General features: G+C 36.5%; 1 protein-coding gene across 1 annotated transcript; it reads right to left on the bottom strand.

The window, feature by feature from the left end:
• Positions 1-83: 83 nt before the first annotated feature.
• Positions 84-1,568, bottom strand: LOC118070964 (SAP domain-containing ribonucleoprotein). The gene is made up of 7 exons (XM_035089876.1): positions 1,374-1,568; positions 1,122-1,218; positions 974-1,035; positions 670-900; positions 477-608; positions 318-389; positions 84-239 (listed from the first exon to the last, which is right to left on the bottom strand). The coding sequence occupies exons 1-7, from the start codon at positions 1,422-1,424 to the stop codon at positions 183-185; spliced, it is 702 nt and encodes a 233-aa protein (XP_034945767.1). The 5' UTR covers positions 1,425-1,568; the 3' UTR covers positions 84-182.
• Between the last annotated feature and the right edge of the window lie 10,195 nt (positions 1,569-11,763).

Raw genomic sequence — 11,763 nt, 5'->3', positions numbered from 1 at the left:
ATATTCATAGATCATATCTTGTTGAGTAAAGATAATAATATTAAAATACGAACTGATAAGAAAATATTTAAATTATTATTAACAATATTGCTGTCATCACTGTGTTTTTTATTGAAAAAAAAGTGTTGATTGTATGAGTTGTATTCTAAACTTTAATTTTTATATAAAATAAGGCATATTATTCAACAAATTTCACCAAAACGAGCTTTACGTTTCTCTATTTTTTCTTGTAATTCCGCCTAAAAATAATAATAATTACTATTATTTCTCTATTTTTTTATTTTTATTTATTCTGTTTAAAAGTAAATTCAACTAACCTTTTCCACTAGAGCTGAAGTATTTGTACCGAATCGTTCAGCACGTTTCTTTAAAACTTCAAATGATGTTGTCTATCAAAGAAAAAACACAAAAAACAAGATTAAAACTTACATTTTTAAGAATGTAGTTTTATATTATATATATTTAAAAAAAATTACCACGGGAGTTTTTATTGACGCTGCGGATTTCCCATTACTGTAAAGTTGACTATTAAATCTAGCAGATCTTGCTTCTTTTTTAACTGCCTCAGATAATGGAACACCAAACTTCTTTGCTCTCATCTCTAAACGCTAGAAAAAAATGTATTTATTGTTATATGTATTATTATAAAAAAGACATTTATTTATTTACCTCTTTTGGACCTAGTTCAGATAGCTTAATGATGCGTTTTTGTGGTTGACCAGAATCATTATTTTCACTGTGTTCTTCAGTTTTTAGGGGATTAACTTTAACATCTTCTATTATTGAATTTCGATTAAGGACAATTTTTTTTGTTACAGGATTACTGTCGTCACTTGTTTTCCTTTTTTCTCCCACATCTTGTGAATCTGGTTTACTAGATAATTCTTCAAGTTCCTCATCCTTCATGGAAAAAAATGATTGTTTACTATTTGATTTAATATTGAATTGCATCAACTCATATTCTATTACATACCCCAAGAACGGCATCTTCGTCTAATATTTCGTCAGTCGTTTCATCAAGAGATAAAGTTGAATCTAATATAATGATAAATATTTTTTAGTTGGAAAAAATCAATATTTTTATCTATTCATGCAACATATATGTTTAGAAAACTACATACCACCGTGAATAGCAAATTGAAGCCTTTCTACTAATTCATTTTTATTTCCTGTTGTCGGCAAACCTCTTTGTTTCAATTCTGCTCTAAGATCTGCAACCTAAAAATGAATTTTTATTAATTAATAATATTAAACACATAATTAATTTAATCTATAAAATGTTATGAATTCAATAGACTAAGTTTGAACAATATTTTTGTATACAGTCCAAACAAAATTGAATCAAATAAGTTATTGTTAATAAATTTTCTTACTTTCATCTTGGAAAGCTCATTTAATCCTTTCTCATATGACGAATCAGCCATAACAGTAATATTTTCAAAAGTATTGCGATAATTCAAAAATTTCCATATATATTTTATAACAACACAAGGGTTTTTGTAAATATTCACAGCGTGTACAGATCGGTTACTTAACTTGTATAAGTGTTCACAGGGAACACAGACGTAGTTCGTCGTATACACACACCCATCTAGTGCTGTAAGGAACATTAAGGCTGGGCTGAAGTCACGGAGGCGACTGATTCCCCTTATCTAGATACGTTGAATCGTAGGTTAATATAATTTCTCTGCAGATTCACGTTTTTATTTAAAAATTTTAGTCACAAATTGAAGCTTATTCTATGATGCAGTACGCTGAATAAAAATTTAGATTTCCCAATTAATTTTTCCAATAAAAAAATTGAAAAGAAAATTGAATAACTATGAATTGATTTGCCGCGCTCCAACGCCAAGATGGCCGCTACAAGGTTTTAAAAAGAAATCGTGAATTATTTATTTTCTATGTTATTTCAGCATCCAAATGTTGTTTAGCACTATTCTTGCAATCTTTACAATTTACGAAATAATTGTTTCAGATAATAAAATGTGATAATTAAAAAGAAATCAAAAAACTAGAATTTGGGATGATTTGAGTTTGAAACTAGTTTCAACATATCCAATAGATGGCAGCACCATGATCATGAATGACCTCAGTCATCCATAGATGAAAAATGCTCAATCCGTATGAAAAACTGATGGTGCCCCGCATTATTACGAGTAATTTGTGTATAGTTGAACCAAGAAAAGAGCAGTCTCAATTTGGTGTCTAATATCACGTCTCCATACGATTTTTTTAGGAGGCGGGAGATTAGACACCAAATCGAGACCACACTTTTCTTGGTTCTACTACAGTACCGGACATAAATGCTGTGTGATTTTCTATAAGACAGTATAGGGAAATTGCATGTATAACCTTCAAAAAATTGAACAGCATTTATGTCCGGTACTGTATATGACTGTGTACAGGCAGAGAAAAGAGATAATATATAGAAGAACCATCCCAATAAGAGCTGTTGGACGGTAATTTTTACCTGCTGTTCTATGGCTGGGAATATAAAGCAAATGCGAAAATGCCATATGTATCCCCAAGAATACGTCCAACGGATCCCTATGCGGTGGTTCTTCTATATTATTTCTTTTCTCTGGTACAGGTAATACATGCTTGTGATGTAAATGTAGTGTGTTACATTGTAATGCCCTACACTTTAATGACTATTGCAATTAATATAAGTGGAAATAATGATACACATTGGATGTTAATTGATATAATACCTGAAAATGACTTAAAATACACATATTCCTCCATTGTTAAGATATCTATCTAACTATATCAAGTATAAAGGTCAACAAACGAGCTAAATTCCAAGTCGGCGTAACCAAGCATGTAATTTATAATTAACAAACACGAATATATAATTGAAAGCATGATGTTCGTCGTCAAAGCACGAGCCATTAATATTGCTGAGAAAGGTTTAATCTCGGCGCCGGCCAATCTGTTTTCTCTCTCTTTTTTAGCATAATTGGATGTGATTATAATTTTGATAAGCCCGAATTAATTCCTAAGGATAATTAAGTTTTTTTTTTATTTGTCTGAGTAATAGACACAAAAACAGCAAACATCTAAACACGGCCATTATTCCACTTAAGTACAGCTACACAGACGTAGCATATTTTTTTGAATAATTAATATAAGAAGCAAAAAAAAAATCCACGAAGAGTTCCCGTATTTTGACGACCAGCTCCATTCCTACTCGTTGTACTTGTAGCCTGCAGGTTATAATTGAAAACTGTCCGGTTTAAGCTTGGATCATCAAATTTTGGATGTGGTTAGAAAGACGACGAGAAAACATAGAGTAACATCAACGTCAGACCATTTCTATTTATCAAAAGGGTTGAGAACAAGATTGCCTCTCATTAGACAGAATAACCCCGAATCAGCAAAAGCCGAAAATTGCCATTTCTAACCTCGAAATATGGAAAAAATCGAAATTATGTTTGGACCGTGGTTTTGATGATGTCATTCGAAAGATGGGTACGAGACGGGTTCCAAACACTGGCTGTTGACTGTATTTAGTTGGATAAATCGAGAGATATTCGTAAAGAACGGCAAAACATATAAATTATCATAACTTCTATGCCAATGATGCTAGGAGGTTGATCAAGGGCTCATATGAAAGATCTGGACCTAAGTAAGAAATTCGGCTCCCCCTATAGGATAACCGCGTCAAAAATGCCGTATCTCGCTTAGTTTTCGAGTTATGAGCGCTTAAACGTTTTTTTATGTTTTATTGGAGCATAGCTTCGTTTTTCGCCGATAACTCAAGATCTATACGAGGTACATGGACCACAAGCATATCAATAGATTCCTGAGAGCAAGAGCTTTCTAGTGCACCAGTCAAAATTATGATCCGAGCATAATTTATACTAAAAATATAGCCATCTCCGGTTCTGACCTTATTTTCGGTTCTGAGGTCGTTAAAATAAATTTTTGGTATTTAAGGTAGAATTTTAGCGGACCGGAACGCACAGAGTAACCCTGAATCGGCAAAAGCCGAAAATTGCCATTTCTAACCTCGAAATATGCAAAAAATCGTAATTATGTTTGGATCGTGGTTTTGATAATGTCATTCGAAAGATGGGGACAAGACGGGTTTCAAACACTGGCTGTTGACTTTATTTGGTTGGATATATCGAGAGATATTCGTGAAAAACGGCAAAACATATAAATATGCATAACTTCTATGCCAATGATGCTAGGAGGTTGATCAAGCGCTCATATGAAAGATCTGGACCTAAGTAAGAAATTCGGCTCCCCCTATAGGATAACCCCGTCAAAAATGCATAGCTTCGTTTTTTGCCGATAACTCAAGATCTATACGAGGTACATGGACCACAAGCATATCAATAGATTCCTGAGAGCAAGAGCTTTCTAGTGCACCAGTCAAAATTATGATCCGAGCATAATTTATACTAAAATTGTAGCCATTTCCGGTTCTGACCTTATTTTCGGTTCTGAGGTCGTTAAAATAAATTTTTGGTATTTAAGGTAGAATTTTAGCGGACCGGAACGCTCAGAGTAACCCTGAATCGGCAAAAACCGAAAATTGCCATTTCTAACCTCGAAATATGCAAAAAATCGTAATTATGTTTGGATCGTGGTTTTGATGATGTCATTCGAAAGATGGGGACGAGACGGGTTCCAAACACTGGCTGTTGACTTCATTTAGTTGGATAAATCGAGAGATATTCGTGAAAAACGGCAAAACATATAAATATGCATAACTTCTATGCCAATAATGCTATGGGGTTGATCAAGGGCTCATATGAAAGATCTGGACGTAAGTAAGAAATTCGGCTCCCCCTATAGGATAACCCCGTCAAAAATGCCGTATCTCGCTTAGTTTTCGAGTTATGAGCGTTTAAACGTTTTTTTATGTTTTATTAGAGCATAGCTTCGTTTTTTGCCGATAACTCAAGATCTATACGAGGTACATGGACCACAAGCATATCAATAGATTCCTGAGAGCAAGAGCTTTCTAGTGCACCAGTCAAAATTATGATCCGAGCATAATTTATACTAAAATTGTAGCCATTTCCGGTTCTGACCTTATTTTCGGTTCTGAGGTCGTTAAAATAAATTTTTGGTATTTAAGGTAGAATTTTAGCGGACCGGAACGCTCAGAGTAACCCTGAATCGGCAAAAACCGAAAATTGCCATTTCTAACCTCGAAATATGCAAAAAATCGTAATTATGTTTGGATCGTGGTTTTGATGATGTCATTCGAAAGATGGGGACGAGACGGGTTCCAAACACTGGCTGTTGACTTCATTTAGTTGGATAAATCGAGAGATATTCGTGAAAAACGGCAAAACATATAAATATGCATAACTTCTATGCCAATAATGCTATGGGGTTGATCAAGGGCTCATATGAAAGATCTGGACGTAAGTAAGAAATTCGGCTCCCCCTATAGGATAACCCCGTCAAAAATGCCGTATCTCGCTTAGTTTTCGAGTTATGAGCGTTTAAACGTTTTTTTATGTTTTATTGAAGCATAGCTTCGTTTTTCGCCGATAACCCAAGATCTATACGAGGTACATGGACCACAAGCATATCAATAGATTCCTGAGAGCAAGAGCTTTCTAGTGCACCAGTCAAAATTATGATCCGAGCATAATTTATACTAAAATTGTAGCCATTTCCGGTTCTGACCTTATTTTCGGTTCTGAGGTCGTTAAAATAAATTTTTGGTATTTAAGGTAGAATTTTAGCGGACCGGAACGCTCAGAGTAACCCTGAATCGGCAAAAACCGAAAATTGCCATTTCTAACCTCGAAATATGCAAAAAATCGTATTTATGTTTGGATCGTGGTTTTGATGATGTCATTCGAAAGATGGGGACGAGACGGGTTCCAAACACTGGCTGTTGACTTCATTTAGTTGGATAAATCGAGAGATATTCGTGAAAAACGGCAAAACATATAAATATGCATAACTTCTATGCCAATAATGCTATGGGGTTGATCAAGGGCTCATATGAAAGATCTGGACGTAAGTAAGAAATTCGGCTCCCCCTATAGGATAACCCCGTCAAAAATGCCGTATCTCGCTTAGTTTTCGAGTTATGAGCGTTTTAAAACGTTTTTTTATGTTTTATTGAAGCATAGCTTCGTTTTTCGCCGATAACCCAAGATCTATACGAGGTACATGGACCACAAGCATATCAATAGATTCCTGAGAGCAAGAGCTTTCTAGTGCACCAGTCAAAATTATGATCCGAGCATAATTTATACTAAAATTGTAGCCATTTCCGGTTCTGACCTTATTTTCGGTTCTGAGGTCGTTAAAATAAATTTTTGGTATTTAAGGTAGAATTTTAGCGGACCGGAACGCTCAGAGTAACCCTGAATCGGCAAAAACCGAAAATTGCCATTTCTAACCTCGAAATATGCAAAAAATCGTATTTATGTTTGGATCGTGGTTTTGATGATGTCATTCGAAAGATGGGGACGAGACGGGTTCCAAACACTGGCTGTTGACTTCATTTAGTTGGATAAATCGAGAGATATTCGTGAAAAACGGCAAAACATATAAATATGCATAACTTCTATGCCAATAATGCTATGGGGTTGATCAAGGGCTCATATGAAAGATCTGGCCGTAAGTAAGAAATTCGGCTCCCCCTATAGGATAACCCCGTCAAAAATGCCGTATCTCGCTTAGTTTTCGAGTTATGAGCGTTTAAACGTTTTTTTATGTTTTATTAGAGCATAGCTTCGTTTTTTGCCGATAACTCAAGATCTATACGAGGTACATGGACCACAAGCATATCAATAGATTCCTGAGAGCAAGAGCTTTCTAGTGCACCAGTCAAAATTATGATCCGAGCATAATTTATACTAAAATTGTAGCCATTTCCGGTTCTGACCTTATTTTCGGTTCTGAGGTCGTTAAAATAAATTTTTGGTATTTAAGGTAGAATTTTAGCGGACCGGAACGCTCAGAGTAACCCTGAATCGGCAAAAACCGAAAATTGCCATTTCTAACCTCGAAATATGCAAAAAATCGTATTTATGTTTGGATCGTGGTTTTGATGATGTCATTCGAAAGATGGGGACGAGACGGGTTCCAAACACTGGCTGTTGACTCTATTTGGTTGGATAAATCGAGAGATATTCGTGAAAAACGGCAAAACATATAAATATGCATAACTTCTATGCCAATAATGCTATGGGGTTGATCAAGGGCCCATATGAAAGATGTGGACCTAAGTAAGAAATTCGGCTCCCCCTATAGGATAACCCCGTCAAAAATGCCGTATCTCGCTTAGTTTTCGAGTTATGAGCGTTTAAACGTTTTTTTATGTTTTATTAGAGCATAGCTTCGTTTTTCGCCGATAACCCAAGATCTATACGAGGTACATGGACCACAAGCATATCAATAGATTCCTGAGAGCAAGAGCTTTCTAGTGCACCAGTCAAAATTATGATCCGAGCATAATTTATACTAAAATTGTAGCCATTTCCGGTTCTGACCTTATTTTCGGTTCTGAGGTCGTTAAAATAAATTTTTGGTATTTAAGGTAGAATTTTAGCGGACCGGAACGCTCAGAGTAACCCTGAATCGGCAAAAACCGAAAATTGCCATTTCTAACCTCGAAATATGCAAAAAATCGTAATTATGTTTGGATCGTGGTTTTGATGATGTCATTCGAAAGATGGGGACGAGACGGGTTCCAAACACTGGCTGTTGACTCTATTTGGTTGGATAAATCGAGAGATATTCGTGAAAAACGGCAAAACATATAAATATGCATAACTTCTATGCCAATAATGCTATGGGGTTGATCAAGGGCTCATATGAAAGATCTGGACGTAAGTAAGAAATTCGGCTCCCCCTATAGGATAACCCCGTCAAAAATGCCGTATCTCGCTTAGTTTTCGAGTTATGAGCGTTTAAACGTTTTTTTATGTTTTATTGAAGCATAGCTTCGTTTTTCGCCGATAACTCAAGATCTATACGAGGTACATGGACCACAAGCATATCAATAGATTCCTGAGAGCAAGAGCTTTCTAGTGCACCAGTCAAAATTATGATCCGAGCATAATTTATACTAAAAATATAGCCATTTCCGGTTCTGACCTTATTTTCGGTTCTGAGGTCGTTAAAATAAATTTTTGGTATTTAAGGTGGAATTTTAGCGGACCGGAACGCTACAGAGTAACCCTGAATCGGCAAAAGCCGAAAATTGCCATTTCTAACCTCGAAATATGCAAAAAATCGTAATTATGTTTGGATCGTGGTTTTGATGATGTCATTCGAAAGATGGGGACGAGACGGGTTCCAAACACTGGCTGTTGACTTTATTTGGTTAGATAAATCGAGAGATATTCGTGAAAAACGGGAAAACATATAAATATGCATAACTTCTATGTGAATGATGCTACGGGGTTGATCAAGGGCTCATATGAAAGATCTGGACCTAAGTAAGAAATTCGGCTCCCCCTATAGGATAACCCCGTCAAAAAAGCCGTATCTCGCTTAGTTTTCGAGTTATGAGCGTTTAAAACGTTTTTTTATGTTTTATTGGAGCATAGCTTCGTTTTTCGCCGATAACTCACGATCTATACGAGGTACATGGACCACAGCATATCGATAGATTCCTGAGAGCAAGAGCTTTCTAGTGCACCAGTCAAAATTATGATCCGAGCATAATTTATACTAAAAATGTAGCCATTTCCGGTTCTGACTTTATTCTCGGTTCTGAGGTCGTTAAAATAAATTGTTTGGTATTTAAGGTTGAATTTTAGAGGACCGGAACGTACAGAGTAACCCCGAATCGGCAAAAGCCGAAAATTGCCATTTTTAACCTCGAAATATGCAAAAAATCGTAATTATGTTTGGATCGTGATTTTGATGATGTCATTGGAAAGAAGGGGACGAGACGGGTTCCAAACACTGGCTGTTGACGTTATTTGGTTGATAAATCGAGAGATATCCGTGAAAAACGGGAAAACATGTAAATGTGCATAACTTCTATGCCAACGATGCTACGAGGGTTGATCAAGGGCTCATATGAAAGATCTGGACCTAAGTAAGAAATTCGGCTCCCCCTATAGGATAACCCCGTCAAAAAAGCCGTATCTCGCTTAGTTTTCGAGTTATGAGCGTTTAAAACGTTTTTTTATGTTTTATTGGAGCATAGCTTCGTTTTTCGCCGATAACTCACGATCTATACGAGGTACGTGGACCACGAGCATATCGATAGATTCCTGAGAGCAAGAGCTTTCTAGTGCACCAGTCAAAATTATGATCCGAGCATAATTTATACTAAAAATATAGCCATTTCCGGTTCTGACCTTATTTTCGGTTCTGAGGTCATTAAAATAAATTTTGGTATTTAAGGTGGAATTTTAGCGGACCGGAACGCACAGAGTAACCCTGAATCGGCAAAAGCCGAAAATTGCCATTTCTAACCTCGAAATATGCAAAAAATCGTAATTATGTTTGGATCGTGGTTTTGATGATGTCAATCGAAAGATGGGGACGAGACGGGTTCCAAACACTGGCTGTTGACTTTATTTGGTTAGAAAAATCGAGAGATATTCGTGAAAAACGGCAAAACATATAAATATGCATAACTTCTATGCCAATGATGCTAGAAGGTTGATCAAGGGCTCATATGAAAGATCTGGACTAAGTAAGAAATTCGGCTCCCCCTATAGGATAACCCCGTCAAAATAGCCGTATCTCGCTTAGTTTTCGAGTTATGAGCATTTAAACGTTTTTTTATGTTTTATTGGAGCATAGCTTCGTTTTTCGCCGATAACTCACGATCTATACGAGGTACGTGGACCACGAGCATATCGATAGATTCCTGAGAGCAAGAGCTTTCTAGTGCACCAGTCAAAATTATGATCCGAGCATAATTTATACTAAAAATATAGCCATTTCCGGTTCTGACCTTATTTTCGGTTCTGAGGTCATTAAAATAAATTTTTGGTATTTAAGGTGGAATTTTAGAGGTTCAGTACGCAGAGTAACCCTGAATCGGCAAAAGCCGAAAATTGCCATTTCTAACCTCGAAATATGCAAAAAATCGTAATTATGTTTGGATCGTGGTTTTGATGATGTCATTCGAAAGATGGGGACGAGACGGGTTCCAAACACTGGCTGTTGACTTTATTTGGTTAGAAAAATCGAGAGATATTCGTGAAAAACAGCAAAACATATAAATATGCATAACGTCTATGCCAATGATGCTACGAGGGTTGATCAAGGGCTCATATGAAAGATCTGGACCTAAGTAAGAAATTAGGCTCCCCCTATAGGATAATCCCCGTCAAAAAAGCCGTATCTCGCTTAGTTTTCGAGTTATGAGCGTTTAAACGTTTTTTTATGTTTTATTGGAGCATAGCTTCGTTTTTCGCCGATAACTCACGATCTATACGAGGTACGTGGACCACGAAGCATATCGATAGATTCCTGAGAGCAAGAGCTTTCTAGTGCACCAGTCAAAATTATGATCCGAGCATAATTTATACTAAAAATATAGCAATTTCCGGTTCTGACCTTATTTTCGGTTCTGAGGTCATTAAAATAAATTTTTGGTATTTGAGGTGGAATTTTAGAGGACCGGAACGCACAGAGTAACCCTGAATCGGCAAAAGCCGAAAATTGCCATTTCTAACCTCGAAATATGCAAAAAATCGTAATTATGTTTGGATCGTGGTTTTGATGATGTCATTCGGAAGATCGGGACGAGACGGTTTCCAAACACTGGCTGTTGACTTTATTTGGTTAGAAAAATCGAGAGATATCGTGAAAAACGGGGAAAACATATAAATATGCATAACTTCTATGCCAATGATGCTACGAGGTTGATCAAGGGCTCATATGAAAGATCTGGACCTAAGTAAGAAATTCGGCTCCCCCTATAGGATAACCCCGTCAAAAAAGCCGTATCTCGCTTAGTTTTCGAGTTATGAGCGTTTTAAACGTTTTTTTATGTTTTATTGGAGCATAGCTTCGTTTTTCGCCGATAACTCACGATCTATACGAGGTACATGGACCACGAGCATATCGATAGATTCCTGAGAGCAAGAGCTTTCTAGTGCACCAGTCAAAATTATGATCCGAGCATAATTTATACTAAAAATATAGCCATTTCCGGTTCTGACCTTATTCTCGGTTCTGAGGTCGTTAAAATGAATTGTTGGTATTTAAGGTTGAATTTTAGAGGACCGGAACGTACAGAGTAACCCCGAATCGGCAAAAGCCGAAAATTGCCATTTTTAACCTCGAAATATGCAAAAAATCGTAATTATGTTTAGATCGTGAATTTGATGATGTCATTGGAAAGAAGGGGACGAGACGGGTTCCAAACACTGGCTGTTGACGTTATTTGGTTAGATGAATCGAGAGATATCCGTGAAAAACGGGAAAACATGTAAATGTGCATAACTTCTATGCCAACGATGCTACGAGGTTGATCAAGGGCTCATATGAAAGATCTGGACCTAAGTAAGAAATTAGGCTCCCCCTATAGGATAACCCCGTCAAAAAAGCCGTATCTCGCTTAGTTTTCGAGTTATGAGCGTTTAAACGTTTTTTTATGTTTTATTGGAGCATAGCTTCGTTTTTCGCCGATAACTCACGATCTATACGAGGTACGTGGACCACGAGCATATCGATAGATTCCTGAGAGCAAGAGCTTTCTAGTGCACCAGTCAAAATTATGATCCGAGCATAATTTATACTAAAAATATAGCCATTTCCGGTTCTGACCTTATTTTCGGTTCTGAGGTCATTAAAATAAATTTT

This window comes from Chelonus insularis, unplaced genomic scaffold (genome assembly GCF_013357705.1).
Source record: "Chelonus insularis isolate UGA/USDA-ARS -01 unplaced genomic scaffold, ASM1335770v1 contig_130_pilon, whole genome shotgun sequence".
In the NCBI taxonomy this organism is placed as follows: domain Eukaryota; kingdom Metazoa; phylum Arthropoda; class Insecta; order Hymenoptera; family Braconidae; genus Chelonus; species Chelonus insularis.
This window is presented reverse-complemented; position numbering and strand designations above follow the sequence as displayed.

What these genes read in the sequence shown, in the direction of transcription:
- LOC118070964 (XM_035089876.1), bottom strand. Translation starts at nt 1,424, where the DNA reads ATGGCTGATTCGTCATATGAGAAAGGATTAAATGAGCTTTCCAAGATG. An exon ending in ATGAGCTTTCCAAGATGAAA is followed by an intron (nt 1,219 to 1,373) that starts GTAAGAAAATTT and finishes ATTCATTTTTAG; the next exon opens with GTTGCAGATCTTAGAGCAGA. An exon ending in CGTCAATAAAAACTCCCGTG is followed by an intron (nt 390 to 476) that starts GTAATTTTTTTT and finishes TTTCTTTGATAG; the next exon opens with ACAACATCATTTGAAGTTTT.